The sequence below is a fragment of the Bubalus kerabau genome, chromosome 3 (assembly GCF_029407905.1).
Source record: "Bubalus kerabau isolate K-KA32 ecotype Philippines breed swamp buffalo chromosome 3, PCC_UOA_SB_1v2, whole genome shotgun sequence".
NCBI classification, from domain to species: Eukaryota; Metazoa; Chordata; class Mammalia; order Artiodactyla; family Bovidae; genus Bubalus; species Bubalus kerabau.
Window position 1 is genome coordinate 7,660,720 of NC_073626.1, and position 24,066 is coordinate 7,684,785.

At 46.0% G+C, this 24,066-nt stretch overlaps 1 protein-coding gene across 2 annotated transcripts in view; it reads left to right on the top strand.

Moving 5' to 3' along the window:
* Positions 1-24,066, top strand: part of TMEM170B (transmembrane protein 170B) — a 208,310-nt gene that overhangs the window by 76,325 nt on the left and 107,919 nt on the right. The window contains exon 3 of one of the 2 annotated variants that reach the window (XR_008711315.1): positions 8,688-8,796. Coding sequence is in view for 1 of the 2 variants with exons in the window: in XM_055570594.1 (XP_055426569.1) it covers positions 8,688-8,746 (59 nt within the window). In the remaining variant the exon portion in view is untranslated. Of the gene's footprint in view, positions 1-8,687; positions 8,851-24,066 lie in introns of those variants that run through there. The other variant, XM_055570594.1, reaches the window with a different exon arrangement.

Here is a 24,066-nt window from a genome sequence, read left to right on the forward strand (position 1 = left end):
TAGGCTGGCATCACCAGTACAATTGGTTTCCTAAATACTGCCTAGACTGTTATTTGATGAATTCATTCATTATACTGGCAAAGAAAACAGCAACCCACTCCAGTATTCTTGTGTGGGAAGTCCCATGGACAGAGAGGACCCTGGCGGGCTACAGTCCACGGGGTCGCTAGAGTCAGACACGACTGAACGACTTAACAACAAAAACAACAATTCACTGTTCACTTGTGAAATCTTAGGGAAAGAGTGGTTATTACTATTGTTAATATGTATTAGTAATAGGCACAAGAACTATAATAAGGATGAAGACAACAGTTATCAATGTCCAACTGCTTGAGAGACTCCTTTTTCTGAATCTTAAATAATACTGTCTGTTAGAGGAAAACAAGTTAGTGCAGTGCTGCCCATTAATGCAAGATGTTTGAACCTCTGACCTTTTTAATCTCCAAAAAGAAAGAAAGAAAAGCAATAAGGGCAAATATTTTTGATATGTTGCTTAAAAATTAATATCTTCTGACCTTGGCTCATTAGAATAGCAACAACAAAAACCAATAGGATAGCTACTTTGTTTCCACCCAGTACTGTAATTTGCTTGGATGTGAAAATTTCAAGAGGCCAAACTGAAAGGCTGAAGAAAGCTTGTGCTCCAAAAATAGCTTGGAATCTTTCTGGAGGCCTAAGGGAACAGGCAGAGGAGGCTTCTCTCTGTCTGAGGCAACCTGCCGCTCTGCCTTTGCAGTTCAAAGATGGCTAAGTTGCAGGAGGTGGGATGGATCCTAATTCTTTCCTCCAGAGAAAGACCATTTCTTGGCCCCTGAGCAAAGGTGGGTTTACCACGAAGTCCATGAAGCTTGAGCTCTGGGCATCCCGCCCCACCCCCTCCGCCATGTGCAAAGGCACTCGTTTCTACAAAGGACCCAGACAATATGTTCATAAATAATAAGCCTTTGACAATTTATGGAAAGAATCTTTTCATATGCATTTTCTTAAAGAGGTTCCCCAGATTGTCTGAGCTTCAGGGTCCACAAAACCTGGGTTTCTACCCTTGCCTCTAGGATGACATTGTTGAGAAGTGGTTTGTGAGATTCAGCAAAATTTTGCTTTCTCTACCCCAAATGGCTTTGGCCCCTGACACAGGGATTAGGCTCCTTCATGGGCTGGAAGCTTGCAGGCCAGGCAAGATAGTCAGTCCTCCACAGGTGAACGGGGGTGCTTTCCACCTAGAGGGGCGTGATGCACAGACCACTGCTCTGTGAAGAGCGCCAATGGAGGCCGGCCAGGTGGGAGAAATCTCCAGCACTAAATTATTGGAAGCCAAGCCAAGTGTGTACTTTTAATGTGAGAAAAGTCCCCGTGGGGAAACTTCTTTGAAATCCCAGGTTAGGGGCGGGTTTTCTGTCCATGTGTCCCTGATCCGATTGGTTTCGTAAGAGCTGGGACATGTTGCTGATCAGTATCTGCTTCTGTTTCATGAGTTCTTGCCAGCATCCGTCCTTTATCTTCTCTGCGCCTAGGATCAGGGCTCAGCAGAGTGGCTGGGAAACAGAAGGTCTTGAAACTATTTGCTAAACACTTCTCTCTTTCTCATTCTCCCTCTCTCTCTCTTTCTTCTCCTCCCTCTCTGTTCTCCTCAGGTGCTTTATAAAAAAGGATGCTGATGTACCCCAGGATCTCTCAGGTGAGGCTGTTATTATGTATAATCTTTGTACACAGACCCTTGTAGAGTGTAGACAGCACCAGCCTTTCGAGTGGCTCTTCTAAGTGACAACTACCACCGTGTGATTCTTAGGGAAATCAGGCAGAAGGAGTCCTGCCTTCACCTACCCCTTCCACACTGATCGCCTCCTCATCAGAGCTGTCTTCCTTTAAGTATGAGAGTTTTCCAATACATGTGTGTGTGTGTGTGTGTGTGTGCCCGTGCACTTAGTCATGTCCGACTCCGTGCGACCCCATGGACTGTAGCCCGCCAGGCTCCTCTGTCCATGGGACTCTCCAGGCAAGAATACTGGAGCAGGCTGCCATGCCCTCCTCCAAGGGATCCTCCCGACCCAGGGATTGAACCCACATCTCCTGCATTGGCAGGTGATTCTTTACCACTAGCGCCACCTGGGAAGTCCAGTATGAGTCTACTTTTCAAATGGGAATCTTCTACCTTAGTTATCAGTGAGTGCTTTAGTGGGATATTTCGAGGAAAGGGACACTGGACACCAAGAAGATTAGGAACCGAATAGAAGGCAGGCAGCAGCAAATGCTTGCTCTGTAAATGGCCAGGACGAGTCCTGAGTGGCTTCTCAGCTTTGGGGGGCTGGGTGGCAGGCTCATATCCCAAAAGCTTCCAGCCCTGGCCAAAAAAATTCTTTCAGTCCTGCATGCCTGAGGGGTGGGAAAAGCCTGCAGAGGTCAGCTCACGGGCCCACGTGCACCATGTTGGCTTTTCTGGCGGGCACACTGCAGGTCATTGTTTTATTTAAGGTGTTTGAATGGAGGAGGAAGAAAGTGGTTTTTTTTTTTTCCTTTCATGTTCTGGGGCACTGAAGGATAGCAGTGGGGCTTGATTGTCTGGACAAAGATCAGCCTCTTCTCCATCCCCAACACTCGTGAGTCCACCCCAGGAAGGGGCTCATTTCTGAAACATCTTTTCTTTGAGAGAAAAAGTCAGGGAGCGCTGTTGGCTCCTGCTGGGCCAGGCTGGTAGCCCCGAGCCTGGAGAGCTGAATGCATGGACTGTCAGGGAGGAGCAGAGTGGGGCGCCTCTGCAGACCTGTGTATGCTTTGCCAGGAGATTGGGCCAGTGCGTGCTGACCCGGCTGTCCCTGCCTGATGCTGCCCCAAAGCCCTGGACGTGAGCAGGGCACAGGAGTGACAGACAGGCCACCACGTGCTCCAGCCTCTGGGAGAGCCTGTCCGGACTATGGGCTTTGGCCTGTGTGTGCAACGTGTGGTTTTGAACCTGCCTGCCTTTGGCTATTAAGGCCGTTCTCACATCCCTCAGCCTTTGTGCCAAACGTGGTTATGGACGTTGAGACTGAGAATATTTTTAGTTAAGGCCTGACTCTGTGGTTTCATTAGAAATGAGGAGGAAAAGAGGAGCATTTTCCTTTGAATTTCGATAGGGGTGGCTGATCTCTACAGGGAGGCACCCTGGATGGTCCAGGCAGCTGGTGAGCACGGTGTATTGCGATTACCCATTTGACCACGTATGTGTGTGCTTAGCTGCTCAGTCGTGTCTGACTCTTTGCGACCCTGTGGACTGTAGCCTGCCAGGCTCCTCTGTCCATGGGATTCTCCAGGCAAGAGTACTGGAGTGGGTTGCTATTTCCTTCCTGACCCAGGGATCAAACCCAAGGCTCCTGCATCTCAGGCAGATTCTTTACCGTTTGAGCCAATAATGTTGTCATAATGCTGCCTCACTTTTTCCCACCTTCATTGTATTTTTTTTTTCTTTCCAGCTTTATCTATGAATTTCCAGCTGTCTGCTGGGCACTCTGCGAGGCAGCAGGGGAAGCCCTACAGTTGCCCTCAGAGACCTCACTGTCTGGGGTGTTTTCTCCATCACATCTGGCATCTTGTGTGTCCTGATCCCTCTTTCTTTTAATATGAATTCTAAAGAAGACCACAGAAAAAGGAACCGCTTTTCCCCTGTGGCTGATAAACTGGTTATAAAGAGGGATGCAAAAGAACAGCCCCCAAAATAATCTGAGCAAGGACAGCACGGTTAGAATGAGTGTAATTTTCCATGGGGATTACTTTGAAGGATGCCATTTATTTGGAGATGGCAGTTCTGGTGTGTCGCTGAGCAAGCAAGAGCTGAACCTCCTTACCTAAACAGTCACACAGGTAAACCCCACTATCTTTGGACCCTGGGGGATTCTTTGGTTGGGCTGGAAAGTTCTTTGGGGTGCTAATGTTCCACTCTGATCATTAACTGATGCTAAGAAATCTTCTGTAATCATATTTTAACGTCAGAATTGGGTTTATGCAATTTATCTCACTGGTGTCTTCAATGTATCTTTCTTTCCTTGATAAGTGATAGACTGAGAACTGGAATTATCTATTTCTTCCTAGAGGTCCAGGTGGTTTAGGGAAATGTGGGTGCTGTGTATGTGTCTGTGTGTTTGCATTTAGCAAAATGGGCTTGCACTGCACTCACCACTTTATAACACCTTGTTACTATTATATTATTACTTTGTGATGAATGCAAAGCCCGATGTACTGTGAACTCTCCTTGGTGTTCTTTCTTCTATGTCATATGCAGTCAGGTGTGTGATCTGGGGAAAGGATGGCCACCTTTGCTGAAAAGGGTATTAAGAGCACCTCTTTCCAAGTCTGGGCTGCCCTGGGCAGTCATCCGCACTGGAGGCATCATCTTGGTGCTGAACTCCTTGGCTCCCTGGACAACGGGCGCCCCACTGTCCCTTGTCAAAGCTGTTTGCTCCCAGCAGACCAATTACTTCATTCCTGCTCTCCCCACCTCTTTAGTTTATTGGAGTCATGGTTTCTAAATTCTTCTTTCTAAGTTTACAGACCTCAAGTCACCTTTCTATTCTCCAGGAAAATCTTAAGGCTCTCATTGCTTGTGTCTCTTTAATGCTCAGTTATGAACTTAGCAACTGTGTCAAGCACTTGACAAGCTCTCCTTTTTCCTCCCTGGGACCCTCTCCGCCCACTGCCCTGCCTCTCTCCATCTTTTCCTCTTGGGGGCCTCCGGCTACTGTAGTTTCGGTCCTTGTATCCTGAGGGAGTGTACCCCTGGAGTCCCTCAGCGAGCCTAGGCCGGGCACTCATCCCAGGCTGGAGGCTGTCAGGATTCAGAACCCCTGGGCAGTGCACAGGGGATGGTCCTTGTATGTCCCAGTAATTTAAGATTCATATGAGAGGTTAGGTTCAAAATCACACGTGCGAAGCAGGATAGGCTCAGGCACGTGGGAGAGAGGAGACCCTTGGAGAAACATGGGGAGCTGTCTGGGGTGCTGGAGAATGCCCTTCTCTACACTGCGGGGTTCCCAGCTCCTTCTGCCATGGGCCCGGGGTCATGGAGACCTTGAGCACCATGGCAGAGAGAGCTGAGAAGCAGCCAGCCGCAAGATGTGGCTAGGAGATCTACGGAAGAGGCCTGATCAGCTAAGTGACTTAGATGCTGAAACATGAGCTGGAGTTTCCAGAAAAATCTGGACCTTGCTGCTGCCACATTTCACTTGGAAAAGTACAAAGGGCTCAGCTCACCACTTAAGCCAACAAAGCATAGTCTGTGTTTCAACCCGGCACCAGCTCTGATCATCTGATGTCCCTAAGACTTCCCCATGGCAACCTTGTGAGCTGCTTCACCTGTCTAGGTCTCAGCTTTTCCATCTGTGAAATGGGGCTTGGAGTAAATGTTCTCCGAGTCCTTCTTCCACTCTACAGTTCTCTTCCCCCTCTACTCCTCCCCCAACCCCTCCTCCTCATCCCAGCCTCATTCTTCACACAGCTGTCTTAGATGCCCTCAGCTGACCGTCTGAAATTCTTCTCTGGGATCTCGGTCAACAGGAGAGTTGCCAAAAGCTTGGAGGTCTGCCACCCCCACAAAGAGTGAGAATGTGTGTTGTTTGGAAAGAAACAGAAGAAGAGGGTCGTTAAAGCTAATTATGGAAATGACGAGTTAGCGAGATATCCTAAGAGGAGAAAAATCCAGGTCCGATTGCCTGGTGGTGATGAAATCATTCTGGGTTGGAAGCCTAGCTCCCCTAGAGAGGTTGTGGGAGGAGGGAGCGTTAGGGCCAGAGGGTGGGCAAGAGCTGGTCATCTTAAACCACAGTTATATCCCCAAGTGTCTGAAGAACTGGAGACCGGGGTAGAATAATATTTATAAAGCTAGCTGGGCAAAGCCCATCATGGCAGCCTCATCCCTCCTAAACTGGTCTATTTCTAGAAATCCTTTCTCCCCAAATGTAAGGAAAGAGAGCTGGTTTTTATTTGTCATCACTGAATTAAAAGCACAGTGACCACGACTTGCTGGCGTGCACTGGCTGTCAGTTCGCTGAGCTCTGGTGGCCGCAGAAGACTTTGCTTGAATTCAGAGGAGATACAGACAGTCACAGGAGTACAGATGGAGTGGCCCTGCCAGGCCCCATCACACATTCCCTTACAGCAGGTCCTATAACTTCTCTGGGAAAACCTGGTGCCTCGAGAAAGCCCAGTTTGAAAACCACTTGTGTAGTTGAACCTTCTTATTCACTTATTCTTATTCACTCAGAGGCATTTATTGAGCACCAAGAAGCTTTTGATGCTTTTGAACTGTGGTGCTGGAGAAGACTCTTGAAAGTCCCTTGGACTGCAAGGAGATCCAGCTAGTCCATCCTAAAGGAAATCTATCAGTCCTGAATATTCACTGGAAGGACTGATGCTGAAGCTAAAGCTCCAAAACTTTGGCCACCTGGTGCAAAGAGCTGACTCAGTGGAAAAGAGGGAAAGATTGAGGACAAGAGCAGAAGGGGCTGACAGAGGATGAGATGGTTGGATGGCATCACTGATTCAATGGACATGAGTTTGAGCGAGCTCCGGGAGATAGTGGAGGACAGGGAGGCCTGGCGTGCTGTAGTTCATGGGGTCACAAAGGGTCGCTACATGATGTAGCGACCGAACAGCAATGTGCTAGGTTTTAGGCTTAAAAGAAGTGAATATGGGAGGTCAGCCATCCTTCTTGACTTAACTGTACTTCCCTATTTGGAGGTTGCTGGGGATGGTGGGGACCCTCCTGGGTGAAGTGGGGACACGTGGTTTTCACCACCCACCTTCCTTGGTGAATCTGTCTTCCGGAGTACGAGAAATCTGAGCCCTCCCTCACGCTCATTCTCGCAGAAGCCCCACTCCCTCATCCCCATTGCCAACCCACTCCTAATTGTGGGACAGCCTGCCTGAGTGTCTTCTCATCTGTGCATAACTGCACCGCCTTGTTGGAAACTCTGACCAGTTACTTAGCGTTCGAGGCAAGGGAGCGCCTGGAGTGTGCCTACAGAGCTGCAACACAAAGTGCTCTCGTGCTCAGCACTCCTGCGTCCTCAACACTTAAGTTGCTTCTGAGAGCCCAGGAGATGGACTGTTTATTCTTAAAACCGATTTCAAAGGTCAGTCAGACCTCTAGCTCCATCCTCATAATGTGCCATATGGAAGGTTGTTTGCAAGAAGGATGCTGGTGTCCCCCACATCCCGACCTAGCGAGAGTTCTGGTTCTGCACGGGGCCAGAGTGAAAGAAAGAGCTAGGTGCTTCTGCCACTCTGCAGTGGGGCTTGGCGGCTGTTCCCAGCGGAGCCAGGAGCCCACTGTGGTCCCGGGGCCGAGGGGCCAGGTGCCCCCAGGAGAGAGGAATCTAGGAGACCAGGAGCACAGGGTGGTCCGGCTCGTTCCTGGCCTGCATCTCTCTTCTCACTTCCGGGGTCCAGGCTCCCTTCATCAGCTCTTACAAGGAGGACTGCAGTAGCCTCCTCCTGTCCTTCCCTCTCACTATGGCCGAAGTTACTCAGCAGTGCCGAAATTCTCAAAAAAGCCCTAAATTAGCAGTGATAGTTGTCAGCGGTGGAAGAGAGAGATGGTGAGAGAGAGAGGAGGACAGACAGAAAGAGAGGGAAAGAGGATCCCTTGATGGTGCCAGACTGCTTGTACTATGAAGCTAAGATCTCTGAGCATGGTGGTCAGTGACACCCACACACAGCAATGAACACTCAGCAGAAATGTTTCTTTAAGCAGAGTTAGTCATTCCTTTATCTATGTTTCCACATATGATGTACACCCTCCTTCATACCAAACATTTCTATTTTTTTTTAATTTTGATTTATTTTTGGCTGTGCTGTCTTCATTGCTGTGTGTGGGCTTTTTCTCTCCTTGTGGTGCACAGGCTTCTCATTGCAATAGCTTCTTATGTTGTGGACCATGGGCTGTAGCCTGCTCGGGCTTCGGTACTTTTGGCTCCTGGGCTGTAGAGCACAGTCTCAGTAGTTGTGGTACATGGCTTAGTTGCTCTGGGGCACATAGGATCTTTCCGGACCAGGGATCGAACCCATGTCTCCTGCATTGGCAGGTGGATACTTCAGCACTGAACCACCAGGGAAGCCCCAAACATTTTTATTCTAATTATCTATTTATGTGACCATCTTGGCTTCCTTGGTGGCTCAGATGGTAAAGAATCTGCCTGCAGTTCAGGAGACCCAGGTTCGATCCCTGGGTTGGGAAGATCCCCTGGAGAAGGAACTGGTTACCCACTTCAGTATTTTTGCCTGGAGAATTCCATGGACAGGGAAGCCTGGTGGGCTACAGTCCATGGAGTGCCTTTTCTTTGAGATATTGTTGCCTGGTTTCTTGTAGGGCCCTTTCTCTATTTTGGTTGGGGAAGCTTCCTTTTTCCCTCTTTGCTTGGCCTCATTTTTCCCCATATGGAAAGTTTCCCTACCCCTTTATGAACAGGATCACTGGCAGTGAATGTTTTTCCTGACCTCTCTGAATCTTTGGTTGGTAGAAAGGATTCTAAGTCCTAACAGCAAATATTTTTAAAGAAATAGGAACTCTTGGACATAATAAGGCTTCTTTCAACCCATTCTCCTTGCACACAACTATGTATTTAATGGAAAGAAATGAAAACCTGTATTTTTGCTCACAGAGGACAGTAGACAAAATGAAGATACAGCTGGTCATGTATGTGTTTTTTTTCCCTCCCCAGACTGTTTTTCATTAGAAGAGAGGAATGTGGAGGAGTGGAGGTTGAAGACTGAATTGTGAGCCCAAAATCTTCCTATGTGACTGGAACTCTGTAACAGGACAGGGCTAAGGTGAGCAGTTTCCTTTGATCGGTGCCTGAAACTGACATCCTGGATCTCAATTAGTGCTTGTTCATAGAAAAACAGCCTGTGGGTTTGAATAAGAGCCCATAGGAGCAATGGAGTGACAGATACAGCATCCAGGGAATTAGGGGAGGGAAGAGGCCAAAAGACCTCCAGGAAACAGGCCAAGCTCCTGCAGCAAACTGCTTTATAGCTCACCCCTTGGCTTTTATTAGACTCATGATGTAGTTACAGTGATCCGGGACCTTTTCATGGAGTTGCCCCTTCCTAAAGGCAGAGATGTTTCAGAGCTGTGCAGGGAAGTCAAGGGCTAGAAGAACAGAGTAAGCAAGTTGTAGCTCTGATAATCAGCTCCCAGCCTGGCTCAGGAAGAGTCATCAGACGACTGGCAACTCTGTCTCCGCCACTTGGCCACACCCTCTCCTCCAGGACTAAGGTTCCGGGTGCAGCCCTGACTCAAGAAACAAGTGATTGGGTGGCTGCCTGTCAAAGGTAGAAAGCACGTTAATGCGAAGGTAACGGTACATGTTAAAGGGCTGAAGCAGATAGTTCTTCATCAAACTTATCTATACATGCAAATATTCTACTCATACTATGATTTCACAGAGTTTAAGGCATTTATAAAACTTTTAAAATAAATATCTGTTAAATCCTCAAGACTGTTGAATAATTATAAAGTGGCATGAATATATCAGGGGAGTTGGATTATCTCTTCCCCAATTGCATAGTAATGTTTTATGATTGTTGTAAGGCAGAAAAATGCTGTTGGAATCTGTATCTCAATCTCTGCGTGTGTGCTCACTCAGCCATGTCTGATTCTTTGGGACCCCATGGACTGTAGCCCACCAGCCAGGCTCCTCTGTCCGTGGGATTTCCCCGGGCAAGAATCTTGGAGTGAGTTGCCATTTTCTCCTCCATTCGCAGTCTGTTCAAGGGGTTAATAATAGCTCCTACTTTGTAAGATTCCATGAGTGAAAGCTCGCTGGTATGACTCAGAGAACTCTGTAAGGGCTTGTGTTTGCTATGCCCAGAACTTTAGTAGTAACAGTAAAGGGGTCGGTGCTTTCCTGATGGCTCAGTGGTAAAGAATCCCCCCACCAATGCAGAAGACAAGGGAGATGCAGGTTGGACCAGGAAATGGCAACCCACTCCAGTATTCTTGCCTGGGAAATCCCATGGACAGAGAAGCCTGCAGTCCAGGGGGTCACAAAGAGTCAGGACTGAGTAACTGAGCACGCATGTCAAATGTAGCTACAACAGAAGGGGAAAGTTCATCTTACCAGTGAAAAAAGCAAGGAACGAAAGAGCAGAGCTGGGGTCCTTCTCACATTTGTCCATTTATGAAAACTTGTGTTTGTATTCATTTCATGCGACACTGAGATGGATTCAACTGAGGTGGCGGCTGCTGGTCCTGCCTGGTGAGAGGACTTGGCTTCAGTGGTTTTTGACTTTCGGAATCTAAATGTGAATGAACCCCGCTGTCCTGGAGGCTCATCAAGTCTTTACCCCTCAAGGCTCTTTCCAATTACTCAGCGAAAGAGTACAGCAGGAGAAAATGGACATGCACTCTGTTAGCACAGGGAGACTGATGCCATCTTAAACTCTATTTGTAGATTTGTAATATTCTCCTAAAAATCCCTGTGCCCAGAGTCAAATTATGGTTTCCTTTGCTATGATCTATCTTGAGAGAATAGGAGAAGGTTGTGGCTGGATGAAACCTTTTAAATCAAACCAATCCCCCATTTACAAATGAGGAAACCAAGGCCTGGAGAGGTTAAGCTTGAGGTCACCGAGCTAATTAGCGGGCCTTGAGAGAAAATGAAGCTTTGCCTTTTCTTTTTAAGAGGGTCCTGGTGCCTCCACTCTGAGTGCATGTTGTAACTGCCTTTGTGTAGTGATACCAAAACTTTTTAGTAGAAAAGGGGATTCTTTGAAATATGAAGCCAGTTCTCTCCCTGCCAAGATACTTAACAACAGCAATGAGCTAGGACATCTGTCTGTCATGGGGAATTTGGGAGGCGAATATTTTTACAGAACCTAAGTGTTCAAACAAACATGAGGAGCAAATATGGTCTCAATTCCAGCTGAGCCATTAAAACTTGGACAGGGGAGCAACAGAGAATGCAAATAGAAGGTGGATAGGAAATACAGAGTCCAGGCTCCTTGTACGAATTATATGAAAAATGAAATTAATGCAGGCTTGAGTTTTCTTTAAATGATATGACTGCATTAAAAGACTCATCATTGGTTTCTAGGAAAGCATTTGAATTTATAAGTTTCTCCTTTGGAATGTAAGTCTCTGGTTAAAACTTGGCAGGGCTGGCTGTATGCTTAGAGGATTGGGCAACCTGAGCCAGGGAGAGCCTTGTTTCTGCCCTGCAGGACTGGGGTGGCTTAGAATTGTCAGGGCTGTGAGTTGGACGTAGAGCCTCTCCAATAGAGTCAAGCCAGGATTTGATTAGGCAAGCAGCACCAGGGCAGGGAGAGGGCATGGATGGGGAAAATGCAGTATGGGAGGACCAAGAGCAAGGGCCAGACTACTGGACTGAAGTAAGACAAAGTCATTGGGTGAGGTGGGAGCTGTCATGGAAGGAGGCATCCAGGCCGAGATTTGCTCCTGGTAGGGGAAGGCCACGTGGGAACAGGTAAATGGGGGGTCTTGACTTTGAACCTTCAAGTTCTTTTTTTTAAAAAAAAAATGTATATTTACTTACCTATTTGTATTGTGATAAAAGTCGCATAATGTCAAACATGTTATTTTAACCACACTTCACTATACGGTTGGTGGCCCTAAGTACATTCATATTGTTAGTGAACTCTCACCATCATCCATCTCCTGAATTTTTCATCTTCCTAAACTGAAACTCAAAGATACTTGCTCTTTGGAAGAAGAGCTATGACCAACCTAGACAGCATATTTAAAAGCAGAGACACTAGTTTGCCAACAAAGGTCTGTATAGTCAAAGCTATGGTTTTTCCAGTAGTCATGTATGGATGTGAGAGTTGGATTATAAAGAAAGCTGAGGGTGGAAGAATCGATGTTTTTGAACTGTGGTGTTGAAGAAGACTCTTGAGACTCCCTTGGACTGCAAGGAGATAGAACAAGTCCATCCTAAAGGAAATCAGTCCTGAATATTCATTGGAAGGGCTGATGCTGAAGCTGAAACTCCAATCCTTTGGCCACCTGATGTGAAGAACTGACTCATTGGAAAAAACCATGATGCTGGGAAAGATTGAAGGCGGGAGGAGAAGGGGACAACAGAGGATGAGATTGTTGGATGGTATCACCGACTCGATGGGCATGAGTTTGAGCAAGTTCTGGGAGTTGGTGATGGACAGGGAGGCCCAACGTGCTGCAGTCCATGGGGTCGCAAAGAATCTCAGACATGACTGAGAGACTGAACTGAACTGAACTGAATACTGAAACTCGGGCTTCCCAGGTGGCTCAGTGGTAAAGAATCTGCCTGCCAATGCAGGAGACGCAGGTTCCATCCCTGGGTTGGGAAGATCCCCGAGGGAAGGAAATGGGAACCCGATCCAGTATTTGTGCTGGGAAATCCCGGGGACAGAGGAGCCTCATGGGCTACAGTCCATCAGTCTGCAAAGAGTCAGACTTGACTTAGAGACTAAACAACAACATCCTGAGACTCTGTTCCCACTAAGCACTCCATCTCCACCCCCCACCTCTGGCCCCTGGCGTCTACCAGTGCACTTTCTGACTCTAAGAATTCGACTATTCTAGATGTCTCGTTTGCGTGTGTGCTAAGTTGCTTCACTCGTGCGCCACTCTTTGCGACCCCATGGACCGTAGGCCGCCAGGCTCCTCTGTCCTTGGGATTCTCTAGGCAAGATTACTGGAATGGGCTGCCATGCCCTCCTCTGGGGGATCTTCCCAACCCAGCAATCAAACCTGCATCTCTTATGTCCCCTGCATTGGCAGGCAGTTTCTTTACCACTAGCACCACTCGGGAAGCCCAGATATCTTGTATAAGTGAAACCAAACAGTATGTGTTTTCAAGTGCTTTTGAGGTAAAGGGTGGAGCAAGGAAGTGTGTTCCTTTTTTTTTTTTTTTTTTTAAATAACAAACATTTATTGGTGTCACTTATGGTAGAAAAAAGTTCCTACATCAGATACACATGACCCAATTGTTAAATAGAACATTTTCAAGGTGAACACACGCCCTAACCCAGCTTTTTTTTAACCCGCTTTTGATGATAGCCAATTCCTCCTGGAGGTGTGTTCCTTGATGCTCCTCCTACACTTACCCATGAGTTCAAGGTAGGCCAGGAGTGCTAGGAAATGGAAGCCCTTGGGATAACTAATGGTATCCAAATTGGAGGGAAGCCTGGCATCCTGCAGTTCATGGGGGTCGCAAAGAGTGGGACACAACTTAGCGACTAAACACCACCAACAACCATAAATATTGACACAGAGCTGATTCTCCCCTTCTTGTTAGGGAAAAGCTATGCTCTTATAGAAAAAGGGGTGCAATTCTTCACTATCTCTTTTGAAATTCTCCTGCCTAGATATAGGAGGATCTTCTCTCCCTAAAGCAAATGATACTCTTAACGCACCACCCCCCCAACCCCTGCTGACCAGGAATACGTGATTGCCTATAGGACTGACTTGAGGATCCTCCTGAAAAACTAGCTTCCTCAGGCCAGGGCTACAGTTACTGGAATTTCAACATTAGAGATCCTTTCTTTAGCGTAGACTGTAAAGCTGACAGTGCAGCTTGCCTTTAAAATGTGAAATACTGCTGGGGTAAACGAAGGAGGAAACAGACAGAACAGGCTCCATCTTGAAAGCAGGACTCCATCCTGGGCTGGACTGTGGACTTTGAGCTCTATGCCCAGTATCTATGGAAACGACATACCAACTGGAAAACCAGGCCCCTGGAAGGAAGAGCCCCAGGGCTCGTCCCCAGACTCTCCTTAGCCTAAAGAATATCCTAATTATCTGTGTAACCGAATAGAATCATACATTCTGTTATGCTCATTGGGGTATGACCACAGGCCTATTGATAATTGTCCACTGTCAACTACCTAGGCTTAAGGCATATGAATCACGGGTTAACTTTGTATCTTTCTTTTCCTTTGTTCAGACTAGTTTCAGGGAATTTGGGTAGGTGGGTTTGGGCATGTACGCTTAGGTGTATAAAGTTTTCACAAAAACTGGCTGGGGTCCTTGGCTAAGAGGAGACTCTGCCTTGGGCCCACCGGTGTAATAAACTGCACTCCGCTGCCTGCATTGTCCTTCTGAGTGAGTTTGTTTCCTGGAACATGTAGCTTCAGTGTGAATTAACTCAGCAGTTTAGGGTCCTGTGTCAGCTCTGAGTGAGGATGGGTGGCGAAGGAAAGCTGAGAGGTAAAAGCAAGGGCCGTGTGTCGAGAGGGGAGAAGAAACCCAAGGTGAGCTCTGCTTACTGCAGAAAGCTTCCCGGGTGGCTCAGTGGTAAAGAATCCTGCCAATGCAGGAGGTATAAGTTCCATTCCCTGGTGGCAAGATCCCCTGGAGAAGGGAATGGCAACCCACTCCAGTATTCTTGCCTGGGAAATCCCATGGACAGAGGAACCTGGTGGGCTACAGCCCATGGGGTCACAAAGAGTCGGGCACAACTGAGCGGCTAAACAACAACAACATTGCAGAGGGCTGTCCTGGAAAACACTGTTGCTTGTCTGCTTCTGAAAAAACACAGAAAGTGTGAGCAGACTTGGTGCCACGTATTAATAATGTCCTACGTGTCCAGGGAAAGGCAGAGAAGACTAAAGCCTCTCCTCACTGTGGATTGTACTTTCCTTAACAGAATCGCGATGCATTTACACAGTGATCTGCACTTCTGGAGTGTGTCCATAACTGATATTTCACTTCCTCTTCAGAGTACCATGATGGAGTAGGAGGAAGCACTGTGAGAGCAGACTATAGGGAACATGAAACTTAGGGGCTCAGGGAGGTAAACTGGTTTTCTTGATGTCATAATGTCAGAGGTGATCTATTGAAAAGCCTCAGTGGATTCCTGGAAAATTAGAGGAAGAAGCTGGTGATGACGGTGGTGAGTGGGGGTAAGGCTAGGGTTTGTAAACAATCTGAAAAGGAATTGAAAGTTTAATTTTTGCAGAACGTCCCCAGGGTCTAGTGGTTAAGGATCTGCTTGCCAGTGCAGGGGACATGAGTTGGATCCCTGGTCCGTAGTCAGAGTGGTGTTGGTCGCTCAGTCGTGTCTGACTCTTTGTGACCCAATGGCCTGCGGCCCGCCAGCTTCCTCTGTCCATGGGATTCTCCAGGCAAGAATTCTGGAGTGGATTGCCACTTCCCTGGTCCAGAAAGATCTCAAATGCCGTGGGGGCAGCTAAGCCCATACGCCACAACTACTGAGCCCAAGAGCTTCAAGCCCACGCTCCATGACAAGAGAAGCCCCTGTTCGCCACAAGTGAGAAAGCCCAGCGCAGCAACAGAGACCTAGCACAGCCAAAGATAGATAAATAATTTTTTAGATTTTTCTTAAAAAATATTTTTTGCAAGTGCGTATGTGCACCTTTATTGAAGAGATTTTTACTACATTCTCAAAGTAGTCCTTGAACCACAAATTAAGACCTGTAGGCTTTTCAATGTGTCACTGGAGTGGTATGGAAAAAAAAAACAACCCACCAAACACAACCCTTTCCGGAAGAGATTAGGGGTCCATAAGTGAAGTGGGGAGTCCAGGCTGGGAGTGGTTGTCCCTCTGCTTCCAACATTGCTTAAATGACCCTTCCCTGGGCAGCAGACAGTGTGGCTAGGAAGACATCCATCTTCATTACTTACTCAGAAGACCATCCAAAAGCACACTGGTACGGATCCTAGAGCATTTGTTCATATGTAACAGAGGTTCAATCTACAAAATGTTAATTTATGGGCTCGTTATGATGCCTATAAGTTTCTTTGAAATGATGATGGTGGTTTAGTCACAAAGTCATGACCGACTCTCTGTGACCTCATGGACTGTAGCCCGCCAGGCTCCTCTGTCCATGGGATTTTCCAGGCACGAATACTGGAGTGGGTTGCCATTTCCTCCTCCAAGGGATCTTCCTGACCCAGAGATTGAATTCCAGTCTCCTGTATTTGGCAGGTGGATTCTTCACTGCTGAGTCACCAGGGAAGCCCCTGTTTAGAAATACTTGGGTATAATCAGAGTGACGCTCTAAGTGTGTTACTTTAGGTCAATCTCAGGTTAAGAAGGCCTAGTTTGGACGGAGGAGCCTGGTAGGCTGCAGTCCATGGGGTTTCGAAGAGTCAGACACGACTGAGCGACTTCACTTTCACTTTTCACTTTCATGCATTGGAGAAGGAAATGGCAACCCACTCCAGTGTTCTTGCCTGGAGAATCCCAGGGACAGCAGAGCCTGGTGGGCTGCCATCTATGGGGTCGCACAGAGTCAGACACAACTAAAGCAACTTAGCAGCAGCAGCAGCAGTTAGGAGGTGGCCGGCCAGGATTATAACAGAAAGGTCATTCACGTCTTTTATAAGGTCTCCTCGTTAAGTTACATTGCTTTGCTAATTCATATAATTATCAGCAATGGATTTTTATTGATGAAACTACAGTCTTGTTAATTACTTCTCATTGTGAATTTAAAGGGATTCAAGATGCATAAACTAGAGCTCAGAGGTGCTCCTTCTCTGTGAATTGAACAGGACCTAAGATTCAACTCAACGATGGACCCATTTCACATCTTAGCTTGGTCCCTATTTGGTCCTACATCCCGTCATTGGTTTAAGGGATGAAATGTTGTCAATTACAATGTTTTGACTCTTATCTAGGAATTTTGTTGTATCTGCGGTGAGCAAATGTGTTACAGGACATGTTTGGCACACCTAAAGAACAGGCAGCTGGGGCTTGGTCAAGTTTAGAAACCCAGTTGATGAATTGTTCTAAGCCTGTTTTGTTAATGAATGTTTATCAGATAGGTGTCTGTGTGTGAAAATTTGGCCTGAGACTTGCTCTCATTATGGCTTGCTAATGAGGTTGCAGAGGAAAGTTAAGTATTTTCCATTTGAATGTTTTTGAAAGCTACTAAGATTTACCAAACCAAACCAAAACCAAACCAAACTGCAAAAGTTGTCCATGACCAAGGTGAATTAAATTACTTTCAATGATTCTGTCAGGCTTCCCTTGTGGCTCAGCTGGTAAGGAATCCTCCTTCAATGCGGAAGACCTGGGTTTGATCCCTGGGTTGGGAAGATCCCCTGGAGAAGGGAAAGGCTACCCACTCCAGTATTGTGGCCTGGAGAATTCCATGGACTGGATTTATTCCAGGAATAGATTCTATTTATTGGAAGGTTGCAAAATGTAGATAAAATGTAGAATTTACTTACATGGATTTAGAACATTTTTATTACTCCAAAATAGTGTGAGGGAAAAAGGCTACTGTTGAAGAGGATTCGGTGAGATGAGGAAAAAGGGGTAAAAAGGTAAGCACAGGAAGATAGTATAGCGGAGGTCTTCAGAGTCTAGGCCAAGATCTGCTCTAGAGCACACTGGGGAAGGGAGACCTCACTTCTGGATGGAATGAATGGAAACAAGAGCAGAAGCTCCACCTCTCTCCCTGCCCCAGGCACAATAGCTAGAAGACAATGAAGACTTTGGTGTTTCTAGAAATTCTTAAATGTGCCTGGAGAAAGGTTCTAACTGCATAATGAGTAGAGCAGGACCATAATATCTTTGAAAGCTTTCTACTTCTGTTTTCGGAACTCTGTAAACTGGGAGCACTTTACTTGTCTCACGACATCAGCTTGGGCCACATCTCTGTAGGGATTCCCTGGGTTCTATGTTTAGCAAAACCAATTAAATGTTTTTGTGTGTGCTCAGTCGCTCAGTGTCTGACTCTTTGTGAGCCTATGGACTGTAGCCCACCAGGCTTCCCTGCCTGTGGGATTGTCCAGGCTAGAATACTGGAGTGGGTTGCCGTGCCCTCCTCCAGGGTGTCTTCCTGACGCTGGGATCTCTGGTTCTCACTCCTAGCACCACCTGGGAGGCCCCTGCTTAGCCCTGGGCAACTACTAGTCTACTGTCTGTCTCTGTTTTGTCAATTCTGTTGTCTCTGTCAGCTCTGGGCATCTCATAAAGTGAAATCATAATGTATGTGGTGTTTGCACCTGGCTTCTTTTGTTTAGTATGTTTTCAAGATTCACCTATGTTGTAGCATACACCAGTGCTTCGTTTCTTTTACTGCTGGATACTATTCTGTTGTACAGCTATATCTCATTTTATTTATCCATCCAACAGTTGTTGGACATTGGGTTGTTTTCCACTTTTGGGCTATTATGAATAATGATGCTATGGGAAGATCCTTGGAGGAGGAAATGGCAACCCTCTCCAGTATTCTTGCTGGAGAATCCCATGGACAGAGGAGCCTGGCGGGCTACAGGCCATGGGGTCACAAAGAGTCAGACATGACTGAGCACAGCACAGAACAGCACAGCACACATGAATATACAAGTTTTTGTGTGGCTATTTTTTCATTCCTCTTGGAAGGATACCTGCAAGTGAGTGGAACTGCTGAATCATATGGTAACTGCATGTTTAACTGAGTATGGAACTATAAGATTGTCTTCCAAAGTCTCACCATTTTACATCCCCATTAGCAATGTCTGAAGCTTCCAGGTTCTCCACATTCTCACCAATGACGATTATCTGTCACCTTTATTAGACGTGTCTTAGCAAATGCGCTTCCTGGTGGCTCAGCGGTAAAGAAAATCTGCCTACAATGCAGGAGACTTGAGGGAGAGCAAGTTTGATCCCTGGATTGGGAAAATCCTCTGGAGGAGGAAATGGCAACTAGCTTCAGTTTTATTGGGCTTCCCTAGTAGCTCAGATGGTGAAAAATCTGTCTGCAATGCAAGAGACCCAGGTTTGATCTCTGAGTTGGGAAGATCCCCTAGAGAAGGGAATTCCAGTACTCTTGTGTAGAATATTCCATGGACAGGGGAGCCTGGCGGACTACAGTCCATGGGAACATGAAAAGTCAGACATGACTGAGCAACAAACACACACTTCTGAGCAGATATGCAGTGGTTTTGATTTGTGTTTCTCTGATAACTAGCAATATTAAGCATCTTTTATGTGTGCAGTGGCCATTTGTGTATCTTCTTTGGAGAAATGTCTATTCAAATTCTTTCCCACTTTTAACTATGTGATTTGTCTCTAGTCATAACAGTTCTTTAAATATTCTAGATCCAAATTCCTTATCAGATATATGATGTACAAAATTTTTCTCCCATTCTGTGGGTTGTCTTTTCACTCTCTTGATGGTGTCTTTAAGGAACATTAAGTTTTAAAATGTTATAACTTCATAGGCTTTTAAATGTGAATTACATTTTCTATATCTTTGGGTCATTTTGACATATAGACCTTATTAAATGTGTGTGTGTGTTTGTTTGTTCAAGTCTGTCAGTTGTATCCAACTCTTTGCAGCCCCATAGACTGTGGCCAGGCTCCTCTGTCCCTGGGATTTCCCTGGCAAGAATATTGGAGTGGGTTGCCATTTCCACCTCCAGGAGGATCCTCTAGACCCAGGGATTGAACCCTTGGCTCTTGCATTGGCAAGTGGTTTCTTTCCCACTGAGCCACCTGCAAAGCCCAAGACCTTATTATACATGTGATAATTAAATATTTGCCAAAGAACATATAGTGTATTGATCTATATAAGGCAGGTTCAACTAGATATAAAGGACAATAATTTTTTTTTTTTTAATTTGGCTGCATTGAGCAGCTTGTAAAATCTTAGTTCTCTGACCAGGGATCAACCAGAGCCTTGGCAGTGGAAGCAAGGAGTCCAAACCACTGGACCACCAGGGAATCCCCTAAAAGACAATAAAATTGATAAATGCTTTCATATTATAGAAAAAAAAAAAAAGTAGAGTGCAGTGCCTGAACGCATGTCGTGGAGAAGGGCCCTTGCAATCTTGTACAACTAGGAATCATTCCACTTACCTGGTATCAAAGGTCCCCTAATTACCATCATCGTGAGAAGAAATAATATCCTTAGGGAACAGAACTCACGTAGAAAAGGACACTCACAAGAGACTGTAGTTTATAATTTTCTGCATTCTCCTGCTTAGAATGCTCAGAGCCTGGTGAGCAATAACTGTTTATTAATGAAGCCAGGTACGCTTGCTCATGCTCAGTCCAGTTACTTTACTGTATAAAATGGGCTTTTTGATAGACCCATGTGTATTTATGCATGGGTGAGAACTTTTATTACACCAGTGGATGAAGCCAGAGTTCCAAGTTGTTATCACTATAGCATGAATAGAATGAAGTATTTTTCTTCCCCTTGTTATCTTTCTTGTCTTTCTCCCTCCACTTCCCCAATCCTTCCACTTCCCGTCTAAACACAGGAATATACTAATCAGGGAAACATGCACTGCTGTGTAGTGAAGGGGTAAAATCCATTTGGATGGAATTCCAGGCTCAACTCGCTAACAATGGCAGGAAACCGGGTCCTTGAGCTGGCTTCGGGAGGAGCTGCTGAGCGACAGATTGTTGAAAGCGCTGGCCCTGGGGTATGCTACTTTGGCTTGCTTAGTGTTTGGAATGCTGTGATTGTTCCAGACACAATGAGGGATCTGTCTGTCCACACAGGAGAAGTTGTAATTACAGGAACAGAAGCTATGCTACTGCCCCTAATTGCAGATGGTCTGTACACAAGGCGGCTAATTTGTTCTCTGGACTGTGTAGGGACAGGAGGGATTTTTAATTTAATGACTTGGGTGATTAGGGGAGAAGACCTTGTATCTTATGTCCACTTCATCTTCTTGTGGGTGTTGCCAAGATCCCTTCTGACTACCTGTCTTGTTGACTTTGATGACTCAGGCCAGTATGTGACCTTGTCTCTGCTGGGAAGACAGGGTGTTGAAAGTCTCTCTGTCTTTGGTGTCCTAAAACCTTGATTGGGTGTGACCATAACATCCTGTAGAGAGGTCTCCTTGTGTGTATCATTTAGGAACCATCTCCTAATTAGCGAAGAAGGCTGAAATCTAGCCTGACACCATATTCTGGAAAACAACAGATGAGAGTTCGGAGCCAGACATAATCATCAAGTGAATTTTATTTTTATTGTGAACTAGAATCTTTGTCTCTTTATCTATTATTATACAATATAATAGGAACGAATTGAAAAGTAGCATAAGGAAAGTTCTGCTCCATAAACTTACAGTCTTGCGGGGATCAAACATCCATGAATAAGGCAGGGGGGTTGTACCATGATAGTTATGAATATTTCGTGGCCTAAAGATAAGAGCAATGAAGAATGCTTTGAGAAAAAGCCAAAAACCTTCTCTCACAATTCAATGCTCAGAATTGGGATGCAGATCAGTACTAAACCAGTCACTGTTAAGGCAGATAGTCTGACTCTTAGACCAATCAGTCACACTTCAGGAGATGGAAGGAAGGACATCTTTCCACCACACAAGGCAGTAAGGGGAGTTGCAGACCCCCGAATAAAATCCAGGCTTTGTTTGCAAGGACTGATGTGTCAGGAAGCCCACTCTGGCAGCAGAGGGGAGAGTGGGGTGGGGGCAGCTGAAGGCAGGGAGACGAAGAGGAGGTTCTCAGGTAATTGGGGAGAAGTGATGACGGCTAACCCAAGGAGAAGAGGGAAAAGTGCTGGGAGCTGTGAGGAAGAAATTAGAGCAGTGATTCTTAAATGTTTGGGGGGAAATGAAGCCTTTTGAGAATCTGATGTAAGCACTTTTGTATTAAACGTCAAACTTGCTCATTTGCTCCTTTTAACATCAATGTGACCTCAGTGACAGGGAAGCTGGGCTGGCAACCCCTTTGTATGGGCCTTAGTCTTTGGTTCGGATAGAAACCAGTGAATTCTCACCAGGTCATCAAGGGGGTTGGAAAGATAGAGTGAGAAACAGCATTTATCAAAGACTGACTAGTTTTAGCACGCTCTGAGGACTGCCCCCACCCCGCTCCTCCCGCACAAGCAGATGGGGAAACTGAGATGTTATATATGATCTTCAACCATATATAACCTACACTGAAAAATGGCAGCTCTCGAGTTTGAGCCTGAGGTTGCCTAGTTCAGAACGCCCATCAGCTGCCTACTGGAGCTGCCATATTTGGTCCAAGTGTGAACTACGATGATTCCCAGCTTTTTTCTTTCCTGAAATTCTTTGGAGGCCCCAGTTTGTACAGCTGAAGTAGACACTCACTACCTCATTCCTGACAGTTTTGGGAGCTGACAGCAGAACATTCAAAGAATGGCATCGAGTGGCTTTCCTCAAGGTCATTTCCTGTCTATGAACTCTACAAGGATCGCATTCCTTAAGGATGTGTAGGGGTCGAAAACAGCCCCTACTCTGTTAGGCGAGAGATGCCTGGGCCAGCTGTACTAGGCAGATGAGTGTGTGTGTGCGTGCGTGTGTGTGTCTACATCCTCTGTGACATGCTTTGCTGGTGAGCACACCCCCTGCCCGACACTTGGCTAAAAACAAACCAGGTCTGCTAGGCTGCCTGACTCATGCTTGAACTGGAGTCTACACCCCGAGTCAATAATTCTCTTTTTAAAGGCAAATGTTGAGCTCAACAGCTACTGGGATTACGCTGCCTGGGGCAACTCTCTGTATTAATTTGACTTATTAGAAACAGCATCTCCTTAGGTTCTCTAAGCAGGACTTTTTGCAATGTAGTCACGCTATACTGAAGAGTGTTTATGAGACTTGACAACAAAGTGTGAAAGGTGCCTAGACCGCAGTTGATGCCTGATGACATGGACGTCAGTACCCTCTGCCTAACTGGGACCGGGTTTTCTTCCTTCCTCCTTTATTTTACATTAAGAGCTTTGTTTATTTATTTGAAGGAGAAAGATATTCAGTCTAAGTGATGTATATTATATATACTCCAGAGGGGCTTTTGCCACCTCTCCCACCACCTCTGCATTTTGCATCACCAAAAAGAGGATACTGGTTAGAGCCAGGGTGATGGAGAGGGAGAAACAGCAAGCACAGAAGGTCAGGCACCCACCTTTGGCTCTTCCCTGTCTTGATAAAGGCCTGTAAAAAGGTCACCTAAACTCTTGGGACCTCTGTTTGTCTATAAAAAGAGAAAGTGTCAGTCGCTCAGTCGTGTCCAACTCTTTGGGACTCCATGGACCGTAGCCCGCCGGGTTCCTCCATCCATGGAATTCTCTAGGCATGGATACTGGAGTGGTTGCTGTTTCCTTTACCAGGCGATCTTCCTGACTGACCCGGGGATCAAACCCCGGTCTCCTGAATTGCAGGCAGATTCTTTACCACCTGAGCCACGAGGGAAGCCAGAGACTTGAACTAAAAGATCAGTGAATTCAGGCTCCTGCTGGGCTGTTTCTGGGGGCTGTTCTCTCTCAAGGATTGACTTCAGTTCCTATAGACATTTTTCTCTCCTGGCTGACACTTAGGATTGTGTTTCCTATGGCTGGCACACTAACTCTTTTGCCATGAATGTTCCTCTGGAGTATCAGGCAGACAGGGCATGTTTCTGCTTATCAACCTACACATTTCCAGGAAAATTATGTTTCCCCCCTGTAATTCACACACATGGCTTGTGCATGTGGAGATTTTAAAACACGGTCGATTTATAAAGGGGTGAATTTCCCTGAAACATAATTTGCGTTATGAAACATAATTTGCATTAATTATGTCAGCTAGTTAAAACCGGTAACCTGGCATGAGTTTGTTAAGACATTAAATATCACTCTTCTTGTTTTTCTTATATTCAGGCATGAAAGGTTAAGAAGTACATTTCCAGTTCATGAAACATCACAGGGATTCATTGGGTCTATTTATGTTTTATCCGAGGGTGAGGAACATAAACCTTTGCTCCAAGTGAGGACTGACCGATAGGCTGAGAATGCTTGGGCCAGGTGTTCTTATCAGAAACCTTAGCAAACCTTCTCGGAATCCTAGGATGCTAGAGTTTGGAAGGGACCTGAAGAATTTCTGGGCAATTCCTTTTCTTTCTCTCGTTTGTCCTTCTTTTAGGTCAAACATGAGATGCATAACATTTATTATTTTAAAGAAAGTTTTCACTTAAAGGAAGACACTTCTGCAGGAACACAAATTGCCCCAAGTGGTGGGGGTATGTCAGGTGGGAATTTTTTCAGTAAGAAATGTAAATTCCTTGTATTCTTAGAAATGTACCAAATAAGCCGTATCAAGGTTTTTCATATCTAGTTCATTTAAGAGACATATTTATTAATACATTCTGTGAACGCTCAGAAGTCAGTGCG